The 22,718-nt window shown below is 44.1% G+C and overlaps 2 protein-coding genes and 2 long non-coding RNA genes across 14 annotated transcripts in view; 2 read left to right on the forward strand and 2 right to left on the reverse strand.

The window, feature by feature from the left end:
- Positions 1 to 2,377: 2,377 nt before the first annotated feature.
- Positions 2,378 to 4,528, forward strand: LOC107079006 (uncharacterized). The gene is made up of 5 exons (XR_011182707.1): positions 2,378 to 2,525; positions 2,950 to 3,006; positions 3,496 to 3,563; positions 3,738 to 3,792; positions 4,289 to 4,528. It is a non-coding gene; the product is annotated as an uncharacterized lncRNA (long non-coding RNA).
- A 766-nt stretch (positions 4,529 to 5,294) lies between these two features.
- LOC138224282 (uncharacterized) lies at positions 5,295 to 9,951 on the reverse strand. 2 transcript variants are annotated; one of them, XR_011182710.1, is made up of 5 exons: positions 9,864 to 9,951; positions 6,942 to 7,057; positions 6,388 to 6,431; positions 6,186 to 6,236; positions 5,295 to 5,576 (listed from the first exon to the last, which is right to left on the reverse strand). It is a non-coding gene; the product is annotated as an uncharacterized lncRNA (long non-coding RNA). The 2 variants fall into 2 exon arrangements; XR_011182709.1 differs by lacking the exon at positions 6,388 to 6,431.
- Positions 7,747 to 11,748, forward strand: LOC107079037 (testis-expressed protein 47-like). Of its 2 annotated transcripts, none has more exons than XM_015360343.2 (7): positions 7,747 to 7,865; positions 8,055 to 8,127; positions 8,903 to 9,006; positions 9,415 to 9,479; positions 9,924 to 10,131; positions 10,601 to 10,760; positions 11,579 to 11,748. In XM_015360343.2, the coding sequence occupies exons 1-7, from the start codon at positions 7,758 to 7,760 to the stop codon at positions 11,614 to 11,616; spliced, it is 756 nt and encodes a 251-aa protein (XP_015215829.2). In that variant the 5' UTR covers positions 7,747 to 7,757; the 3' UTR covers positions 11,617 to 11,748. The 2 variants fall into 2 exon arrangements, with proteins under 2 accessions (XP_015215829.2, XP_069037018.1); XM_069180917.1 differs by having other exon boundaries at positions 8,072 to 8,127.
- A 305-nt stretch (positions 11,749 to 12,053) lies between these two features.
- LOC102689544 (rho GTPase-activating protein 17-like) overlaps positions 12,054 to 22,718 on the reverse strand; it is a 60,674-nt gene continuing 50,009 nt past the window's right edge. The window contains exons 16-22 of one of the 9 annotated variants that reach the window (XR_001480021.2): positions 22,117 to 22,273; positions 20,958 to 21,212; positions 19,779 to 19,942; positions 17,970 to 18,476; positions 16,660 to 16,683; positions 15,220 to 15,266; positions 14,107 to 14,196 (exon numbers count right to left, since the gene is read on the reverse strand). Coding sequence is in view for 4 of the 9 variants with exons in the window: in XM_015360336.2 (XP_015215822.2) it covers positions 14,054 to 14,196; positions 17,970 to 18,476; positions 19,779 to 19,942; positions 20,958 to 21,212; positions 22,117 to 22,273 (1,226 nt within the window). In the remaining 5 variants the exon portion in view is untranslated. Of the gene's footprint in view, positions 14,197 to 14,992; positions 16,684 to 17,969; positions 18,477 to 19,778; positions 19,943 to 20,957; positions 21,213 to 22,116; positions 22,274 to 22,718 lie in introns of all 9 variants that reach the window. The other 8 variants (XR_011182704.1, XR_011182703.1, XM_015360337.2 and 5 more) reach the window with 8 other exon arrangements.

Consider the following 22,718-nt stretch of genomic DNA (forward strand, 5'->3'; position numbering starts at 1 on the left):
TCGTTTGAATTATTAAAAGTAGCTTCCCAGCTGCTCTTGTTCCCGATATATAGCGCCTTTTTTCCCCCGAGTAATCACGTGACCGTGTACGGCGACTTTGACCGCTAGTAACCCCGAAAGTTCAAGCGCTCCGTTACTTGATGCGAGGATAAGAAAGTCTGCAGTTTTGTTTTTCTGTTTACCCGAGGACCGACAGTTGATTTTGCATTTCATACCAGTATTTTCTGTGCGTTTGTGTGAACAGGAAAAAGGGTTGATTCCAATATCATACCACAATCACAGGAGTCGTGGGTTTAACAATAAAAAGCGAACATGAGCAAACAATTGCATGTTATTAAAAAAGGCTTTAGCTCACACGTTTTAATACTTCGTAGCTGTGTCAATATATATTTTTTTTAATCTGAAGACGTAATCAGTTTCTTACTGTGTCCGTTTGAATATACAAATCGAGGCATGTTTAAAAATTCAACCCGTCATTCGAGACACCTATTTAAAAATACTAGAATTAGTTACTTTCTGTATTACAAGACCACTGTTGTACCATTTTATGCAAAGCATATTCGGAAAAGTTGCAAAGAACCAGGACATTATGTTATACGTTGACCTAGGCTGTTCATAAAACATCTGCGAAATAACATTGGAAACCCTTACTGTCTCATACATGTAGACCTCGGAAATATTTGAAAATATTTCTATTTTCACATAAAATAATTGAACATGTATCTAAATTGTTTTTAAAAAAAACCATCATTATCCATGTCTTTATATTGATGAAGTAGTCTTATTGAAACTTTGAACATTAACCAAATGTTTTCAATTCAATTATATTCAAAATACTTTCTTCATCCCCAGGGATTCAGATCATAGTAAAAGGTTAGACATTAGCGTCAATATTGCGCCAGTGTTTCTCTATTCCTGTCTTTTAAATTTGGATCAGAGAGTAAGAATTATACTGCCCGTGTTTGCTAGTCAATCTCACCTGTACCTACAGCAAATCACTCATTGACAGTGGTTCCCCAACGCTTTTCACTGTACATCCTGTGTATACAGTTTATTACACTAAATAGATTTATGATGACTTCTTAAATTCATCAAAATGAATTAACATCTCTCGCTTAGTGATGACAGTTATGAGTTAATACAAAACTCCTGAATACCTGTCGCACACTGCTTCCACTAGTTCAGTGCCAGCAGTCTGAAATTCACATTTTTACCACCTGCACTCTTTACACTTGACTACAGAACCTTTCTCATCTTATAGTGTATTAAATAATAGCATCTCTAATAAGGAGTGACGTGATGCTCCATTGATAGCAAAACTAGTTGTTACATCCTTATCACTTTTCTGTTTTCTATGCACACATGAGTTCACATTCTATTTACATGCATTGCTTTTGATTGATACATTTTTAATATAAAGGATTAAACTTCTATGTGGAACCTTGACAAACGTGAACGGAAATAAATCATGTCGGCATCTCTGCCCAGACACCAGCCGGGGTCTAAAGCCTTCATTTATGTAATTGTTCATGCATTTTTAAATAAGTTGTCTTCAGAATTGTTTCAGACGTTTCGTTTTAAAAAAAATCAACATTTTTACCTCACAGACTTCGCGTCTGACAAATGACATACATATTCCACAATTCTACACAATTCTGTTATTTTATTTTTCACTGTCACTCGAAAAGTTAAACAATCGCAAAAACGGTTACAGTAACGTATTACCAAGGCTTTTCTTTAGCCTTAATGCTTGAAAAGCGAGCAAACAGCGAGCCCGTCTTTGAACTGTGACTTGGCTTTACACTGAATAAGAGAGTTCAGTGGCCGGCCTGGTGGCTCCGCGGGCTGAACCATCGGGCACTTGTAAAGTTCAGAAAGCGGATTGACTCCCCCGGAGTCTCTGGAGTTGAAGTCGAGCCCCGAGCCTCCCCGTCAGTCTTGAGATCTAAGCCCCGGGTGTAGCTCTCGTGCTGTCGGGGTGAGTTTGTGGAGGTGGCTGTTCTCTACCACGCCGGCCGTTTTGGGGGGTTCCATTTTCGGGGCCCTCCAAAACCGGGAAAAATGGGGGGTTTAGGTCATTTATAAATGCATAGTTCGGAATTCAATTCTAAAAAGCAGCCCCTTATACCACTGTGACACCTGCAGGACAGGTGTGGCACTAGCAGTGAAAGAGAGGTGCAGTCCTAACTAGGAGCGACAGGGGTCTCTCTCCAGCACATTTCTCCTGGTTCTAGAGATCAACCGGCCGCAAGCTGAACGAGTCCGGCGAACAACCAGGGCGATGTCACTGTATTCGGGTGTCTGAAAGTCCTCAGCCGTTATATACATTATATACGATTTGGTGAGTTAAGGCTTATTTTTATCTTCAGTACCGTGAGTCTTGAGCCCTTGTAACAGAATCCACAGCTGTCATTCAGGAGCCGGGCCCGCCCCCAGAGTGACCTTCCTCAGCGGACACGCCCCGTCCACCTGTTCCACAGGTGCGCCCGGCAAGATGGCGGCAGGGTGAGTGTCTGCGGCTTGAGGTGCGTTTGCGTTTTATTTCTAGTTTTCGTATTTTTAATGCAAAAAATCAAATCTCATCTTGAGTAAAGCTAGACAAAACTGTATTGCTGTTGCTACTTTTGTTCAGTTTAATTTGCGTTTTAGGACGCCGAAATAAGTCTCCTGTCCGTTGGAGCGTGCTCTCGACGTTTTAAAAGTCTGTAGTGTTCTTATACTATCTTTCATTTAAGTATGTTTTTTTTAAGATATGGTATCTCTTGGTCAGTTTCCTTTAACGATAATAGGCTGTAGTTTACCTTCAAACATTTGCTTTACAAAGCCAGAAGCTGTGTAAATCCTGCTTTTCGGGCTATAAAAACCCTTTCCGCTCCGAAATGATAAAATATTGTTAACATGATAATGACCAATTCGTTCACTAAACTAAAGTTTGTTTTATTTTTCCAGGTGACAAAAGGATTTCAAGAACGGGACTCCAGTTTTGGAAAAATGGTGTTTTCCAAGGTAAGTTCTATTCCTACTTTCTGCTATACTATTTATATGTGTGTAACTCGACAAGACAAAACGTATTTCCCTGCATTTTAACACCAGAACGGGTTTATACCAAGTATACAACTGATTTTCCTTTCGTTGTGCTTTTGTTGAACAGAAAAAGGAAACTAAAGCGCTTGTTCTTTTATTCCTCTCTTGAATCTATTGGGTAAAGATGGACGATACAAATTTTAACTTTGGTTTTCAAAGCAGGGAGTTAAATCGTAAATAATACACTCTGTAAATGGTACTTGCTCTTAAATTTGAATTCTCATGAAATTACCCATTGATATCTTATTGAATTTGAGCGTGTTTGTATATTTCTTTATTCAGGCAGCTTGTTTAAAAAGTAAAAAGATTCGATTATGCAAGTTTGATATCTTGTGAATTGGATCCCTTTTCTTTTGCCTTCAGTTGTAACCTTTGTTAATTGCCTTTGTTTCTCTTTAATTTGTGTTTTAGGACGCCGAAAAGAGTCTCCTGTCCGTTGGAGCGTGCTCTCGAAGTTTTAGAAATCTGGATTCAGCGCTGTAAGTATGTTTTTTAAAATATATGGTATCTCTAACTCTTTCCTTTAACGAAAAAAAGGCTGTAATTTATCGTCAAACATTTGCTGTATGAAGTCAGTAGCTGTGCAATCTCTGCTTTTGTAAATGTTGTAAAGACGAAATTGACTAATCGTAAGTTTTTCTTTATTTCTCCAGGGGACAAAAGGATTTCAAGAACGGACGTCCACGTATGAAAGTTTTTTTTTCCAAGGTAAGTTTAACTGTTACCTTCCGCTACATTATTTGTGTAACTCGATAAAACAACACGTATTTCCTAGCATTTTAACACAAGAACAGTTTTATACTAACTCGATAACTGATTTTCGTTTCATTGTGATTTTGTGGAATATACTCTAAGGCGCTGGTTCTTTTTTATATTATATTTTCATTCATCTTTTGAATTCATTGGGTAAAGATGGATAATAACACATTTTGTCGATAGTTTTCAAAGCAGAGTTTATTCGAATAGTATACACGCTGTTACTTGGTCTTGTATTTACAAGTAGCATTGGATTTCTGTGTGACCGAAAGTCTTTTCTAAATATTGGAGTAGTGGTGATTTCCCATGGCTTATTGTTCAATTTGAGTATTTTTATATTTCTTTATTTAGGCAACTTATTTAAGAAGTTAAGACTTCAGAACTTCAAGTGAATCGTTTCTACAAGTCCGATATCCTGTTAACTTGCTCCCTTTTCTTTTGCCTTCAGTTCTGCGGCTCCTCACGACATCTCTGCGCTCCGACTATCTCCTTTCCAGCAACTCGACGAGCGTTGGCAAGTTCTTCTCGACAATGTGTGCTTTTTCTTACAGTTGATTTTTGTTACCAGTGGCTTGATCTGTAATGTCCCGATTCAGTGCTGTATTTTATTCTTGCCCCGCGTGTTTTCTGTTGACTGCTGCTATTGTATGTGCTGTGAATTCTGCAATAAAAACTTGATTTCATTGTCTGCATTGTCCTGTATTTTCGAAGGTGCGAAGGGTTGTCTTGCAGTGTGCGCCACGCACCGCAAGGCGACACCCCATCGCACTGACCTGGAAAAGTGCGAAGACGCCCGCCTTTTTAGATAGTCTCTGGGGGGGAAAGGGTCCCTAGGAGGGAGCGTGGGTATAGCCCCAGGGGGAGGAGAACTGAGGATAGCTCTAGCCAAGCCCCCTCACTCCCAGCAGGAGGGGAAGGCAGGCTGGAGATGGCCTCGGCCCGAGAGAGAGGAGGCACCCAGGGCGGACTCAGCCTATCAGTCACAGCTTGCAACTGACAGCTTTCTAAGTCCACACACCGGGAGACCTGCCTCTCTGCAGGGACCAAAGCCACCACCAACCTGCCATCCTCTCCTGCCGGGAGCGAGTGGGCTTGGCTAGAGCTGCGGTCAATCAGCCAGCCCCCGCCTACCCCTCTCCAATGAGGGGGGGTGGGCGAGGCTCGGCTTGATTGCTACCACACCCTGAAAAAAAACCCATATACTAAGTTTTTTGGCGGGAAAATCTGGACACGCTTAAAAAGGGGGTAGCCTTTGACCTTTTCAAGTCAAAAAGCGATAGGGTGTCCCCTTGTGGCCAGGACTTCAAGCAAAAAAAAAACAACCCATTGCATCGTGTCTCAGAAACTGTTTGCCAAATCTCTCCGCCAAAAAACTCACCAACATCGGGGGTTTTCTGGACCAAAGGGAAACCGAACTCTGCATGAAAAATGAAACAACAAAAGCAAACTTCGATAAACAATTTATTGAGCGAGAATTGCATACAGAGCATTCCAGTACGACAGATCCACGGGCTTGGAGGTGAAAATTCACAGGCATTTAAATTACAAAGTGTCGAAGCACAGCTATACATTAAGGCTACATTAACGCTAAACACTTTTGCAAGTCAACAGCGCAAAAAGGTTTGCATGCAAGTAAATGGAAAAGTACAGAAACATACAGTACAGCACGTTACTGTTTCTCCAAGGGATCTGTGGAGGCAGCAACCAGAATGAAGACCGGCACCTCGTTGCATTTCCTGCAAAACCACAGAAATCAGTATTAGCTGTGCTTTGTGTTACAAACAGGATTGATCGAGCTTCTGTATTGACTGACAGGTTCGGAAGATAAAACAATTTAAAAAGACAGTGTTGGAATAAAGCGTTTAGCCTGATGTAACGGGAAATATTCAGGTGTGCACTACAAGTGTGCAAAATACCCAAGGCACAACACATCCAATACAGCTACATGTGTATCGATTAGATAAAAACTACTATATTCTAATGTGTTTTTACGACTTCATTTACGATAATCATTTTGATTAGCATATTCTTTTTCCGAAACAACGTAATTAACGCGTGAACACTCGATCCAAATATTTATAGGCTCCGTTGTTTTAATTGTTGTGATCCAATTTGGAAGCCAAAACGGTTTATTATGAATCTGTATTAGTCATATTAAAAAAGCTCAAGTGATGGCATTTTAAGCAGAAATTGCTTTCAATAAACAGCAGGCCTACAGTGTTGTCGTCTCAAAACCATTTCTACCGTGGAGAGATCTAATATCGTCTAGTTTGAGTATATACTGTACTTCAATATGATGCAGTAAGTGTGAACGAATAAAAATGAAATGAAAAAAAAATACTTACACAGATAGTTCCAGCAACTGAGCCAAGCATGTCCTGCCCGAAAACACCAAACTGGAAACACAAGACCAAATGTATTTAGACGATTATTTAAAGATAATTTAAACTAAGGTTTCTAGCAAACGACGTTTTCATCAGGGCAAATAACGCAGTTTATACTTCAAAAAGATACGAGTAAAGAAATGAATAAAATGTTCATGCTTACGATTAAACTCCCGTTATTTAGTGTGAACCATGTCTTGCCCGAAACTGAAAACGCAAAAACAAAAACAGCCGTATTTATAATTTCAAGACTATTTAACTAAAAGGTATTAGTAACTGGAGGAATTTTCACACGAATATAAGAACAATCACATAACATACTCTGGAAAATGATGGAAAAAACGTAAATTCTAGGGAGCTACTTAGGTTTGGATAAATTCACACGCTTAATTTTGAGAGCAAAGTTCACGAAGTGTTTGATAAAGATTAAGATAAAGAAACATTCGGAAAAAAACGACGTTTTCATTCTTTCCTGCTAGAACAGAGCTTTTCTTCGATGTAAAAGGAAGACACGAGGTGTCTGTGTAACACAAGCGACGTTAAAAATAAGAGAAGCTTTGGAACAGAAAATACATTAAAAAATGCTTTTAACTCCCAACGAAAATACGTGTTTTGCCCTTTCTCCTGCAATGTTTAGAATACATAATTACACGAGTTAAAATGTTCTACATTAAAATAAATAAAACTAATGATAAAAAAGACGCGGAGCAAACTCACCCGGCTCCCCTCTCTCTCGCAGAACCTGGCGGACAGGTGAGTGGGGCGTGGCTTCCGAGGGATGTCGTTCGAGTGGGCGTGGCCACAGACCGACGGGTTTTTCTTCCACCTGAAAACTGGTGGAAGAAATCAAGCCTGTTTTTTCAGACGACCCCATGAGTTAAAAGTTTCAAAATCCTTTTTGCCCTGCCCATCGGGGTAATCACAGTACAGTTAAACTTTATTAGTATTTGAGTGTCACAGGACACTGAATGATAGAATTTAGAAATATGTAGGTGAGCTTTCGGGTCTAAAGTTCTTAGCAGGACACTTACTGTTCTATAACCTGATTTATCTTAACGCTGCACCAAGATGTCAGAGTTCAGGGTCATTCAGTCCGCCGTATTGCTAGATAATTAGGGGCCTAAAGTAGCAATGTTTTTTGTGGCAATTGTCCCACTTAATTTAGCAAGTGATAGGTTTATTCTATGCTGGAAAAAAAATAAGAAAGAAAACAACGTTTTGGCCGTGGAGCCTTCTTCAGGTGAAGAAGGCTCCACGGCCGAAACGTTGTGTTTTCTTTCTTCTTTTTTTCAGCATGGAATAAACCTATTACTTGTTCCTTTGCAGCCTACGCATGCTGACGCAGCTACCCACCTGAACTACCATTCTATTTAATACAAGTATTATGGCCACAAACTATCAAAATACTGCATGTCAAATTTGACACACAGAATCGAAAACGATGTATTTTCTACGGAATCAGTTACAGCACAGTTCCAGGCAGGACAGTATTAGGAATGGTCAAACAGCAGCTGTTGCCAGGGTGACGGAAACATGGCTTCCAACGCCCTGTCTTCCTCTTTGAACAGCGTCACCTACCACTATGCGGCCTACAAGACCTCACTTTTTGCCGAGGTCGAGAAACAGAAAAGCACACACAAGGTGCGTCGTGCGCTTGACCCGTTAGCTTTTTTTTGCGATTTTGAACGGCCGAAAATAGTACTTAAGGAATTGAACCCTAAAATTTTAAGACCCAATGTTTATGTGAAGAAGAGCTGCACTTACATTATTAGGAGTATGGTTATATAAATACTGCAATATATTAACAATTTTGTTCTTTGTTTACATTAGAAATGTTTGATTCACAGATTAATTTACGTAGCGAAGATCAGTACGAGTACAGTGAAGAAGAGAGACATCACAGGTAAACAATAAATACGGCGATTCTTATTCAGCTATGTAAGTGTGAGGTCACGTAAAAACGAAGTTTTAGGAAGTTAAAAAAACTTTGAGGAACAGAATTAGATGGAGATGTTAAGCACAGGACAGGCTCAACAATGTTATATGCAATGCAAAATTACTAAAAACACTGGTTTTCAAGTTACAACTGACCACACCTATGTCCATTACTGCTAGTGTGGTCACCAGCATTGTTGGATTCTTTGTATGGTTGGCAGCATTAAGTAGTCCTCTTTAATAAGTCTGATTTTTATTTAACTCAGCAGCGAACTATACTTGGCCCGAGATCGGGTGATATTGCGCTTGAATGGCGAGGTCGGAGATATTACAGAATTTGATCGGTTGGAAAGAATTTTATTAGTGTTTGATACACACAGTAATGATATAGCCAATTAGTGCTAAGCTCCCAGGTACGGGAGCAGCTTACTCTATATCCACTTTAATATTCTGCTATATTAATGGATAAAACACTTAATGATGCGATGAGATTGTGCGTTTGTGGGCAAGAAAGACGTGTCACTATTGCAAAGCCTAGCAAGGATGGAGAACAGAAACCAATAGATCAAAATGAAGTAGTGATCTCATCTCAACGTCGATCATGAACTGTAGGTACTGACGGAACTTGCAGGTATTGACGCGTCCTAACCGCCAGGGGGAGTCCTTAGCCTACTGTATACCGGAATACCCGGGCGTTTTCAAAATCTGAATTCTGTGTTTGAAAAGGGTGTTCCGTGTTGTAGATCACTACGAGCAGCTGTTTAACCATCTGCAGAAGAACCCCCAGGCAGAGGGTATCACTGGGCTTCTGCTGCTGTACCCGAGATGTATCCTGCATGTGCTGGAGGTAAACCGTCTTTGCACAGCACTCGACTCAATAGGAATAACAGCACCCGAGAATTAAGCGAATTGAAATAATTATTGCGCGTTTCAGTCATAACAAATAAGTCTTAACCCGCCTGGCTGAGCTCTTAGCTCCTGGCAAGAGAGGACAAGGAGGCTGGGACTCTATTTAGTTGGCATCGTGCACCAAAACTTGTTTCACATCTGTGTGACTATGAATCATCAGGTTCATCAAAGTCGCACACGGTTGTAATTGAACCGTGCCATGTGTTATAAACTGTCGTGATCTTATTATTGTGTTCGCCATTCTCGGCGCATTTCAATCGTCACTATATGAATTGCTGTAGTTTAATATTGAAATCGTGACGTGTGAGATGGATATCAATATGCTAACATGCATCCTCTCTTGCAGTCCTCTTCAGATGTCTTAAACACAATTCTGCAGGATCTTAGGGCAATGGAGGAGAAAGGCACTGAGTAAGGATTTCCTTGAAGCTTTGGAGAGTGCCTGGAATGGCATACAGGAAATGTAGCACAGTTTCTGAAACCCCATCTGCACAGTTGTTAGTGAAGAATCAGGATGGAAAACAGGCAGTCATGATCTCATACTGTAGTCGGCAGTCTTGACTTTGGAATCCTCATTGTTTAGAAGGGGACTCCTTTGCAAACCTGACACATTTTTTTTTACATGGCCGAAGTCATTTCTCACCGTTAGGAATAGAAGTTTATGACTTCTGGGTGATGCAAATGTTATTTTCACACAAGCACCGAAAAACTGCTGATTCATCTTAAAAAAAAAACTGAGAAAACCTACAATTGAACAATTATACAAAGCACCAAAAAAAAAAAACCTGCATTTACCCGGAACGGTGTCATCCAGCTGGTGTTACAGGTGATTGATGTATGTATGTATTTCTGCAGCTCTCTCCTGAAGGATGCCAGGATCCTGGTGATGTCCTACAGTGTTCCGGCCCATGTGTTCCACGAGTGGGGGTTCAGGTGCCTGAACCTGCCCCTGAGCCTGCAGGAGGAGGCCCGGAGCCCACAGACCATGGAGAGCTTGGTTCCCGACTGCCTCTCCCTGCTCTACAGGCTGTGCGCACACCTGCTGAAGGGCAGCACAGACCAGGTAATAGCAGCAACAGGTGATGAGGGCAGTCCAGTCGACAAAGGCCTTCTGATGATATTGCTTTTTAGATTACACAAAAGATCAGTTGATGATTAACAAACAGCAGTACAGGGGCATGACGTTCGCACCACTGCTTCACAGTCCAGTTCTGGGCTGAGGTGCCTTATATGGGGGGTTTCTGTCGTCTCCCTATTTTCCTGTGTTTTTTCCCCAGTGATATTTTTATTCTGTTCTATTAATAAATCTGGCTGAACCCGCTTGGCTGAGATCTCACCTCCTGGCCAGAGGACGAGGAGGCTGGGACTCCCAGGAGCAGTGAGGAGTGGCGAAGGGGCTGCCGCAGAGGCGGAGACAGCAGGGGAGGAACATTTTCTCCCCAGTCAATGAATGGGGGGGGGCAAAATGATGGGAGGGAAAAAATCCTACAAGCGAGCAACAGGAGTATCCCAGGCTTGCCATCTGTTTCCAGGGTGACCGCGAGGAGGGGGAGGCGGGGGAGGAGGTCCAGGAGCAGGACCTGCTGGTGGAGGAGGAGACCGTGGCCCAGCTGTGCCACAGTACCGCCCTGCGCACGCCCGCCTCCTTCCTGCAGGCCTACCACGCGCCCCTGCACGTCCTCATGGACTCAGGTGATTCGGCTTCGCTACGGGAGTTCAATTACCACCCCCATCACACACGGTTCTGGGCCAGGCCGGATCGTCAGACAGCCAGGCCAAAGTACCTGCTGTCAGGAGGTTGCTGGTTCAAAGCCACCTAAGTACTGTCACCCTGAGCGAGTTACCCAATGCCTTTGTGCTCACGTACGTCACCAACTAGTGTCTGCAAGGTGAGCGTACAGGCGCACTATGACTGCTGTGGCTTCATCCAGTTGGGGGCTGCACATTGGTGGCGCACTACCTGTAAAGCGCTTTGAGTGAAGTGTCCAGAAAATTATTATTGCAAGGCACTTAAGGTATAAACATTGGCCAAATAACCAATTTGAAACCTTGGATACAGTCATAACCACTTACGTTCTTGTCCCAGATTTTCATTCATTAACTAGGGAATACTGTGTTGTCAATGCACAGATGTGTTAGAATCCACACTACAGCAGCAGGTTTCCAGGTAGATTCAACACCATCTGAAAAGTTGGATTCTCCCCACTGCCTTACTTTAAGAGCATAGGCCCTGTGCGTAGGAAATTGTGCACTTGTGTGAAAAGTCAGAACACAAGGATTTTCTGAGGTTGGAGGGTAAGCTCTTGGCTGGTGTTTTTCCTCCATTCTCTGCTCCACTACAAACACAAGGCTCTAAAACTAAAACCTTTGGTGTTTTGATTGCTTCTACTGAAAGCAAGTTTACATTGCACAATATATGTCAAAATAATTCGAATTCTTCAGAATACTACAAAGGAAATTGGGGTGCCAAGCTGTTCTCCACTAACACTGTTCTCTTCCTTCATTTTTAGAAATTGTGTGGCCCACTCAATGTCACCTTTACTGGTGACAACTTCTCATGAAACTGAACAAGTACACCAGTATATAAATGGAGTAACCGGACACCTGCTATTGACTTTGTGTTGATATACACCCATCAAGCTATTTAAAAAGCACAATAAAATGCATTTTCAAAGACAAACTGGGCTATTGCCAATTTAATTCCAGCAAGGCCTATTTTACCTACAGCTGACATACTTTTCTTTTTATGTATAAACAATGGTTCCCATTGTTGAGATTGAGAAAATATTTTATTATTTAAAACAGACTTGGTATTTATGGTGTATGTTAACGTTGTCAACCAGGCAGCCAGGCAGTGGGAAAATGATATCACTGCTGTTTCCTAAGACTACAAATTAAGAACAGGGTACCTGTATTACTACACATTGAAAGTGATTGAACATTTTTCAGCTTTTCACAAACCTTGGGGAAACATTAAAAAAACAGTTTTGATCATAAGGTTTTTTTTATTCTGTCAACAAAAAGAGTAGTTATTAAGCCTTACATGTTTTTTTTTCAATTTTTATATGTAATTAGACAGAGATCCGAGCTAAAAAATGCAGCCTTAACAATAACCGTATAAGAATATGATTGTTCATTTTAAAGCCTTTCCAAAAACTGTGCCTCGTGTACACAGCAAGAGAGGAAGTGCACTTAAAGAGATACAGCATCAGGAAAACAATAGCTGGTTACAGGCAACATTAGCAAGACCCTACAGATGACTACCATAATGATAACTTAAATACAAATTTACAAATAATCTTCTAAGGGCAATCAGAATACCACAGACTAAAACCCTTAGTGCTATTTGTTTTCCGTTCTTTGAGAACAGAACACAAAAGTGACAGTGAGGAAACCAACACAGAAATGGAGCATTTCTGGCCTTAAATTCTTAAACCACTTCACTGCTGAGTTTCAAGGTTGTTTTTTCGTAAAATAGCTCCAAAGTAAAAAAAAATACAGCTCAGTGGAAATGACCATTAAACGCACAAACATTTTACAGGCATCTTAAAAAAAAAAGCCTAATACCTAAGAAGTAAAACCATCTCTCCCTTGAAGAATGTTTGTTTCACAGTGCACAGCATTGTGTGTGAATGTTGTAAATGAGCTATTCAGACAGGTGGACAACCCTGGTCCTCCAGTGCCAACTTCCTGCTGACTTCAGAGGCATCTAGCAATTAGCGCCTGATTAAGACCTGGAAAACAGCTGACTTTCATTTGCTCTGCACTTGATTGGTTTAATTAAGTCGTTAAGGTCTGAAATGGAATGAAAACAAGGAATCATTGCGACAGTCCATATTCAGGGTTGTCTACCTCTTTGTGTTTAAAAAGGCATTAGAAATGGTTCAAGTTGCTCATTTTGTCTCTGTAGACAGCAGGTATTCAGTCCTTCTCTTGAATAGAACTGGTCAGTGGAGTCTGCTCAGGTGCCATAATAAGTCCACTAAACTGGTACTATCATAAGCAATGTTGATCAAAAATGCACCAACAGCAATGGTAAACACACAAATTACAATGCTTTTCTTAAAAAAGAATCCATGCTTGAACCCAAACAGTGGTAATAACCAGTCAAATGTCATTTCACAAAAGTCAGATTCTTTAGTACAGTATGTACCTCATTGTAAAGCTCAGTGAATTAGTCTTCTGATACAAGATGTTCAAAAAAGAGAAGGATTGATTTATTGCACAGTCTGTGAAAGAAAGGAAGCAGATCTGAAAGTACAGATCAGACAGCCAGTGACTTGTTTCCAAACACACTGGACTGATTACAAAAGGCACTGAAACACATCAGCTGACAACTGGGAACCTGCAGTCACCAGCACAATTTGCTAAACGGGTTTTTAAATTTCTGCCTCCCGAGTAATACTATTATTGTTTGAACTACTGTACATCAAGAAGGAATGTTTCTTAGGAAAGGCTGTTTCTGTTCTTAAACCATATCCTCGCAAAAGATACAGCATATTTTTGACAAGTATATACTGCATATATACAGTATATATAAAGATATCCTATGATCAAAGCTTCCCAGAGTTCCAGGACACTGGCTTTAAAGAAAAAAAGACTTTTTGAACCAATAGCTTGTTTGATAGCAACCAGTGCAGAAGGTGCATGCTTTGCTTTGTTAAATTTATTCAACTCTTCCGTTTTCAAACGCAGTATCGCAATAACAGCATCTGTCAATAATCAGCAGCCGTATCCTGAAGCTTCCAAGGAGCTGTGGTAATGGCGAATTGGGGCGCCAGCTCTTCTGTCCCCATTCTTAAGAGCCACACCCCGATTGTCTAAAGCTCTTGCAGTCAAGGGAGGGAGGCCTGCTGGTGCCCCCGTCGCTGAAGAGGGGTAGCGTGTCGAGGGCAGAGCCCCGGGGGAGTGAGGAGGAGGAGGAGGAGGAGGTGAGCCCGGCTGGACAGGGGAAGGATGAAGCAGCGGAGGTGGGGGGGGGTTCCTCACAAGGCGGTGCTCTCGGAGTCGAGCTCGGGGTCTTGCAGTGGGGGGTTGTACAGCTCTCGGCCAGCGGGAGACACGGGCGGCTCCACAGGGAGCTCAGGAACCAGGGCACGGGTCAGCCCCTTCACAGCAATACTGGAATCTGCACAGCCAAGCACAGTGGGGTTTAGTCCACAGGGGAATGCGTTCAACACAAGTTTCCCCAGTAGCAAACGTCGGGAGCTACCAGGCATTGCAGCATTCAAACACATAAGAACATATAAGAAGTGTGAGATTTTAAATCACTTCAGTGGAGCCTTTTAAGATTTCCCAGTCTTTCAACTGATCCCATTAGTGAAATGGAAAATACGTTGGTGCCAGCCCACACTTTGAGTATAAATGAATTAGAATGATGTACTGTACAAGGCTAAAGTGAAGTTCCTTCATCAAAGACAACTTGGTATTTTCCATACTGGAATATATCATACCACTGCTGCAAATTCTACTAATGTGCCATTTCTTTTAATTGATTTTACTGTAATTGTTACATTCATATCTGGAATAATTAACACAAAGATCACAGTTTCTAAAGAGTGAGCTCCATGTGACAGTGGGCCTAGACAGGTTTGTGAAACGCCTCAGCAGCAGTATGATCCTCAGTATTCCAGCTCACACTAGGATAGTTATTCAGCATGAATCTAGGTTAGTTATTCGGTTATGAACCTCCACCATGTATGAAGCACTGTTGATGTGAGTGATCCTGACTGGAGTACAAGGACTACATATCACTGTACTCAAAACGGTCCCATAATAAAAAAAAAAACAAGTCACATTGGGAAAAGGTTGATCTTTAACTTGACAATGAAGACGATATCCTTGACTCAAATTTAAAGGTGCATTCTACGTTTAAAAAAAAACAACACGTTTTTAAAAGGAAAAAAAGGTAATGTTGTACAAACCCACAGTGTGTATGCAGGGGACATTCCAGGAACCTGAGACAAACAGCAGTTAGTCTGCACAGACAAGTGTCTGTGCAAACAGGGCTTTTCGCACAGCCAGAGATGATTGACGTTAGTAAGGGCGGGCAAGCAGGGTTAGCACGCACTGGGGTTAACAGGCAGAGAAGCAGTGTGCGCAATTCAGGGATGGCTACTTGTTTGGCCAATCAGGTGCCTTGTGTGCTTACCATAGCCTGCCTCCCAACATCATCTCTTAGAATGGCAGGTCAGACATCTGCAATATTTAATATTTATTCACCTCTAAATATGAATGCATTCACATCAACGACATCCCTACGTTCCTTATGTCATCTGGAAACAAAGGTTTCCAAAGCAGTAATTGTAAATAACAAGAGCAACAATAAAGAACAGTATTAAAATGTGACTTTTGCACACTGGCCTTCGTGTTCAGTTGCCCACTATACATATTTGAAAGCACATGCATTCATCTCTTCAACTACTTCAGTCAGATGAAGAGGGGAAAGAACTGAATTCCCCCCTCCAGAAGAGGAACTTAAAATAATTGAGTGTTCTATGGTAATTTGTAGTCTTTCACCAGTTATAAAGGAAATGTCTTGTTTAGTTCTGTAGACAGAATAGGTCATTTTATTTCAAACCTTAACCCAAATTACAACATGCAGGGCCTAAAAAAATACCATGAAGCAAACATTGACCTTGATATTGATTGCACAATAAACCTTTTAAAATCCTCCAGGCAAATTAAGGGACATTGCACCTTTTACATTGATCTTCAATGAAAGCCAGGAGTCACAATGTCAAAGTGCAGTGGATTAGAGCTGCGATGCATGCCAGAAGTCAAGAGGGTCACGTGGGCATTGTTTCATTCTCATTTCTTACAGTAAAACACATTTTCTGATGCAATAGGTTTTGCAGCATGCATTGCTATTGCAAAGGCCTATCAACAACATGCACACCAGAGTTGGCAGAAACCATAGCACACTACTAGGTCTTGCAAACCTAAAGCCACAATACACAATTTAACAGGGACATGGGGAGCAGGGAGTTATGCAAGTGCTGCTGTGGGTTTTCCCTACCATAAATGAGTCACAGAAGTCCTAGGCTGCTTGGTGCAGACCATTTAATAAAATACCCTTGTGATGAGAGATTTAATTATGCACATCCACTCAAAAAAGGAGTAAACAGCCAGTACACTGTTGATCTTGGCATCGTGCAAGCATTGCTAAGGAAGCTGAACGTGATTGTGCATTAAATGGTAAAGGGAAAACAGTGGCATTTTCCTCTACTGCCATGTTTTGCTTTTACTGCTCCACATCTTTTCCTGAGTTGTGCTTGATTCTTTGCATTTAACTCTTGAGAAAAAATGTATCCACATCTCATGTCCGCTTTTCAATGGGGGTTAATGGTATGAACATGGCTCTCAAGCAATCAAAAAGTAGATGGGTTATAAACGAGATGGGCGTTTTTGGTGATAAAATGAAAAACGGAGGTTAAGTACCTGGTGGACAATGTAAACACAACAGTTCAACTGCAAGCAAAATGCCTCAAGCATGTACAGAACAGCAGAGGCTGCTGTAACATAACACATGGAGTACAGAGCTCAGAGCAGGGGCACTGGAAACTGCAAATGCAAGTGTCTCATTACAAACCTTCCTGCTGGAAAGATCATCAACCTGTGGAAGTATTGCGACAAGGCCGTTAGTGCACAATTAATGACAATTAGAGGTGTATTAAGATAATCCCAAGTCAGCGCTGACCTGCACAATGTTATTGACTGATAGAGAAAGAGAGGTGGCTGAACAGGATGGAGAGACTAAAAAAATGTATTCTGCCACCTGTGGATTATTGATCACAGGTTTAACCCATTTTTTCCCTCCAATTTGGCACTGTGCTGTACTGCGTCCTGTTAAGAAAGTCAGTTTAGGAGAGCTGCATTTCTATTCTGCTTGGCTGTTTAGCCAGCTCACCCAATACGGTCTTTAACACACATTTCTTAGAAGGGGTCAGTGAACCACACTTCTGAAGCATCTGTACACTGTGCTCATCAAGATGGTTCTAGACTGAAACAAAAAAAGCTAACAAGCAAGTTTGGGGACAAGATGCGGTTTTGGCAGCTTCACATTTCAGGCTTAGAGTTACAAAAAGTGGTTTCTCTGCTTTTTGTTGCCATGGAACCCAACTGATCCGTGACATCAAACTTTTTTCCTCCCCGTGGTGTGAGTGACTGGCACTGTAATGACAGCACGGCACATACACTATTCTAAAACACTCCGGTTTCCTACAGACACTACAGGACGTTATGATGTTATATTATGCATGCAGCGACTGGCTATCCTATGCATTCAGAATATCTGTGCATCGAAAATCCTATGCAAAGCCAAGAATCGCGGAAATGGGCACCAGGTACTTTGTATGGCAATGCCAACCCCTTTTTTGAAGCAAAGACCTCTTTCCCTGGATCACAGGAAGCAGGGGGGGGGCACGTTTACATGCTCGAGCTCAGAGCAGGAGTTCTCCATGTCGGACAAGACCCCGTCCCACAGACGGCCAGCCTGCGGCTGTTCCTGAAGGTGTGCACAGTCTTTTAGCGCTTTTCCTCAAGCAAGTCCTGACCGGCTAGGTCCAGCCCCGCCTGAACTGCACCAGATTCATACGACAATTGCGGGTCATAACGAAGGGGAAAGAAATACTTTCGCTTTCAGGCAGCTACAGGACAAGCAGATGCTATTTTAACACCGATACCATTTGTACGCAGACGGAACAAAGTGCATGTACTGCATTTCCTAGAAGACACCATTGTTCTTGCATAACTGATCTGATTATCGATTAGTTAAGGTTTACGCAATGGTTAATCCTTGAAATGTGCATTTCAAGCCTCTGCTCACTGCATGGATACTGGATCAAGCTCTCTCCACGTACCAACCCCGACCGCACGTAGAGAGAGACGCAGCTGGCTTACCGGTGATGATTTTGGAAGCAGAGTTGCAGATGCCGTTGGCGTTGTTGTCGCTGGCGCCGGGAGTGGGCGGCTGGGGCGGCGGGGGGATACTGGGTCTGTGGCGGGGTTTGGGGACAGGCCGGGGCCTGGGAAGAGACCCCGACTGAAAGGGAGAGGGGGGCTGGTGGGTGTCGTGGGCGGCCGCGAGGGGCGGAGGGGTGCCGGGGGGGGTAGGGGTCCTGGGGGGGGAGTTCTCCGTCCCCGCCTCGCCGGCGCCCCCCGGCGTCTGCCCGAGAGCCTTCGGGTGGGGGGGCGGCGTGGCCTGTGTGGGAGGCTGAGGGGGCGGGTGGCTGGGGGCCTGGATGGGCAGCTGGTTGCTCGAGTGCCTGCGCGGCTGGGCGGCGGGCTGGGCGGGGGAGCTCTGGCTGGAGGGGGGGTGGCCGGAGACGGGTTTGGGAGCCGGGGTGGCGGCTGGTCCCGGAGGGGGGTTGGCGGGCTTAGGCGGGGCCGGCGCCGGCTTCTTTGTAGCTGTAAAGGTGACGAGGGCAGATCATTAATTAGGGATCAATTTAATAAATGTGAAATATACATGCTTCCACGGCTTGGCACCCCAGCACCTGTCTGAGCTATTATCGCCCTACTCCCCACCTCGCGACCTTCGCTCTTCTAATTCTGGTCTCCTCACTGTCCCCCAAGGCCGTCTACACTCTGTGGGTGACAGGGCCTTCTCCTGTTCTGCCCCCAAGCTCTGGAACTCTCTCCCCTAGGATATCAGAGAGTCACCGTCTCTAAACTCCTTCAAATCCAGACTCAGAACCCTCTTCTTTAGAAGAGCCTTTACTGAACTGGTCCAATCTTTACCCCTCTGCTCCTACAGTATTTAGTACCACCATCTACTGTCTCCCCTGCGTATTCGCATCGTGTTTGTCTTGTGTATTTTTTATTATTTAAAATTGTTGTTGTCATTCTGTAAAGCGTTTTGAGAAGCCACCTTTAAAGGCGCTATATAAAATAAAGTTGATTATTATTACTGTATGGCTCATAGACACATATTTAAGTTTTGTGCTGACTAGACTGTTAACCATTTACATTTAAATACTTATGCACGACATATGAAGTGGAAGAACTTCGCCACAGTGCGTTTTCTTGTAATTTAAGGTCTCTGTCAGATCGGTTATAGACGAGAGGATGCCAATCAGTCCACCTTGCAGGTTTAACAGTATAGTAGTTAATCAAATCTCAACAACTGCATCCAGTTGGCTCTTAAAAGAGCCAAGAGTTCGGGCCTCTCCCACCTGACTCATTGCGTAAAACCGCATTTCCTGTCCTGTGTTCTGAATTCCCTTTTAGTTTCCAATTATCTTATAGTTTAGATCAGATCACTTAATTGTTTTTTCGCATACCCCAACTCGCTCTCCATGAGACACACAGACAGGGAGAGAAGCTTGGGGTCAGAGCGCAGGGTCAGCCATTTATATGGTGCCCCTGGAGCAGTTGGGGTTAAGGGCCTTGCTCAGGGGCCCAACGGAGTCGGATTCCTACAACCTTCCAGCCACAGAGCTACTGCACCGCCCCGGCTTGATTGATGACGTGATTGATTTAGATCAATTGCTTGTGTTCTTCTAGACTAAACCGATGGCACTACCTAAACCCGTCTGTATAAGACCAGTAAGCGGTAATCTGGTTCCTATTCAACCCATCCAGCTTGCAAAGACCCCATTCGTTCCACTTGGACCCTCAACGTTCTCCGTCTCCCCGATTTCTCTTGCTTCCCCCGGACTGCATGGTCCAGCTCCTCAAAAGACCACCGCAAGACGGCTCTGCTCTTACCTCTGCGCACCATGTGAGGGCTGGGCCCCAGCGATCCCGCCTGGGGGGGCCCTACGGTCAGCTGTCCCGCTCCACCGCCGGGGCTGGGGGTCAGCGTCGCCCCCCCTGCGGCCCCGTTCCTCAGCGGGGGAGGCGTCGAGGCCGGTTCTCTCGCCTTCGGGGAGCTGGAAGAGCAGAGAGGGGCCCACGTGACTGCAGCACCTGCCACTCGCACGGGGCTCCCGCAAAGTGCGAATTCAGCGCGGACAGAAACAATCGTGCAATCGTGCAATCGCACGTTGATTTCGTCTGAAAGAAAGCTTGCCAATCGCTTATGGAGAATTTGAACGGCGGCATGCGTTGGGATCGGAGCGCCTTGATTTTTCCCCAGCTTGCAAATCGGGATGCAGGTGAATGTGAGCTGCAGGCGGGGAGGGGGGGGCAGGAGAGGCTCGTGCAGGGAGAGAGGAGGTGCAGAGACTACGCTGCCAACCTCCACTCTTAAAATCAGCCAGGATTCCACGATCGTCAGCCACACGTGCACCAAGAGGCGAGATTTCTCCACAGGAGCAAACAAGAGGAAGCCGCAGTGTCTTTCCGATTCCTGCTGGTGGAACCGACAGCCTGACCAGGAATGAGCTGATGGGATCAGGGGAGTAACAAACCAGACAGACAGGAAGCAACCAAAATCGGAAGCAACTGTTACCTAGTTCCGCATTCAACCTCATCTCTGCACCGTGCACTTACACGGTTCTTTTTCCTCACACAATCTAACAGAAACCTGCTTCGTTCGAGCCCACGAAGGGAAGCGCATTTTCGAAGGGAAATGTTACTGAAACACTGCTTCAACGAAGCTTTGTTGAAAAAATTTTTTCTTCTCCTCTAAAACAATAACACAAAAATCAATTAAGTCAATTAAAATATTCTTCATTATCCAGTCTAAAATTCAATGGGACTTTTTATATATATATATAGCTTTTAAACAACTTGCTGATCTTGCCCTACTGAACTGTCAGCAATGCCGATCGTGTGCGAGTGAAGATTAACGCTGCCGGCACTTAGCGCGCGTTCCTGAAGGGGAGACGCACGAAAGGGGGAAAAGTACCGAACGCAGGTCCTTTCACCCCATCAGCTCATGACTGGTGCAGCGCCGTCGCTGGCCATGGAGTGGCGCTGAACACCTGGCGCCCAAGTCCTTACCTGCTGTCCTCACAGTGCTGGGCAGGGGGTTGCTGGAATGTGGCCCCTGACGCCACACCCTGTGCCGAGCCTGAGGGGCCGGCCTCACTGCCCACACCCATTGGCTGAGCCTGTTGCTCGGCAACGGGCTGCGCCAGGGCCCCCCCCCCAGCCTCGACCGGAGGCAGGGGGGGCTGGAAGGCGGGCGAGGAGTGCTGTTTCCTATTAAGAGTGCCGCTTCTACGCGGAGTGTGGTCCAATAGTTTGTTAGCAGGGCTACAGAGAGAGGGAGACAGTGGAGACACACACACAGAGGCCATGATGAGAGTTGCAGGCTGACACACAAGGCCCAGGTGACGGGGAGGGAAGACGACTGCAGTGTACGCCACCTGGTGGCAGAGCCACGTAATGACGCGTGGCCTGAAATGCATCGAGTCAGCTGTCACTTTTCCTGCAGGGACTAGCTTCCAGTAGACCTGCACTCTAACCAACCGTTACCAGTGACAAAGACACATGCAATGCTACCGTAATGTGAATACACATAAACACACCTCACTAAAGATGTGCAACATATTTAATATCGGCGCTCTCGTTTTTAAGATGAATCTGCTTTAATGCTACGCATGCTGCCAGTAAACAATACACCAATTTACAATTTGTGTAATAGAATTTGTGAAAGAAATGTTCTGTCTGATGACGCTCTATGTGATGCTCTAATCTAAAGGACTGTCACTGTTTGCAGGAGTCGGAAAAGACCCTGCCCACATGGATCGCTTTGAAAGGCCTGCTCTGTTAAGGGGATTCGCGGCACATTGCTTGTCCTTCACAGGATCTGTGGACACAAGGCGGTGTGGAAAGAACCTTCCTCCTGTAGGAAATGACACACTCAAAGCAAGACAAGGCCAGCGAACACAGACAACCTCCATCTGAATTGCAACTACAGCAGCTACGGAATCGCATTCACATTGCTTGGGCACTACTGGGTTATAGTCTAGTCATGCTAGTAAGGTTAATGGTTCTATTAGTACCCATCAGCGCTCAGTCTTCAGCAGTATCTCTCTCAATCGCACAACACAGAGTTATTTAAGAGCTCTTGCAGCCATCTGAAGGAGCTGGAGAACTGGGGGCTGCGGTTGGGCGTGAGGAGGCTCCTGGGTTCTGCCTCTCTGGGACCGGATACCTGTCTTTGCGGGTCGGGTCGGCCTCCGTCACCGCCACGCTGAGCGGTCTCTTCCTCTCCAGCGTGCCAGGGTCAAAGTCCGACGCCGGCAGGTGGTTGGTGCTGTTGGCAGGGGGCGTGGGCAAGGCGAACATCCCAGAGACATTGAAATCCAGCTCTGAGGAGAGAGCCAACACGTTTACACTCTCCTGCAGCCCTGCAGCTGTAACCTGGAGAATGGCCGACACCTCCATCATCACTCAGTATCTTTAAGGCGATAATTCTGTTACAATATCAGTGGCTTTCATGCTGGATAATTAAAACTAGAAAGAATTCAAATTAGAATTAAAACTGCCCAACAATTACAAGGTCACACGTCTGCAAAACACAGCCCTGCCAACGTTTATGAGGCTTTTAAAACATGATCGTAAAGCAAATGAGAGTTACAGTAATTTTCAAGGCCAGCTTGAAAGAGAACCGGAACTCTTGTGCCAGTGAAACGCATGCCAACAGTTCCATTTTTTTCTTCTATACAGGTAAAACCCAACAGTACACTCTTCTTAAGGTTCCTGGGAATCACGCTGAATGAAAACGAAGCCCAGCCAATAAGACAGCCAGGGTAA

This window comes from Lepisosteus oculatus, chromosome 19, assembly GCF_040954835.1.
Source record: "Lepisosteus oculatus isolate fLepOcu1 chromosome 19, fLepOcu1.hap2, whole genome shotgun sequence".
Lineage (NCBI taxonomy): Eukaryota > Metazoa > Chordata > Actinopteri > Semionotiformes > Lepisosteidae > Lepisosteus > Lepisosteus oculatus.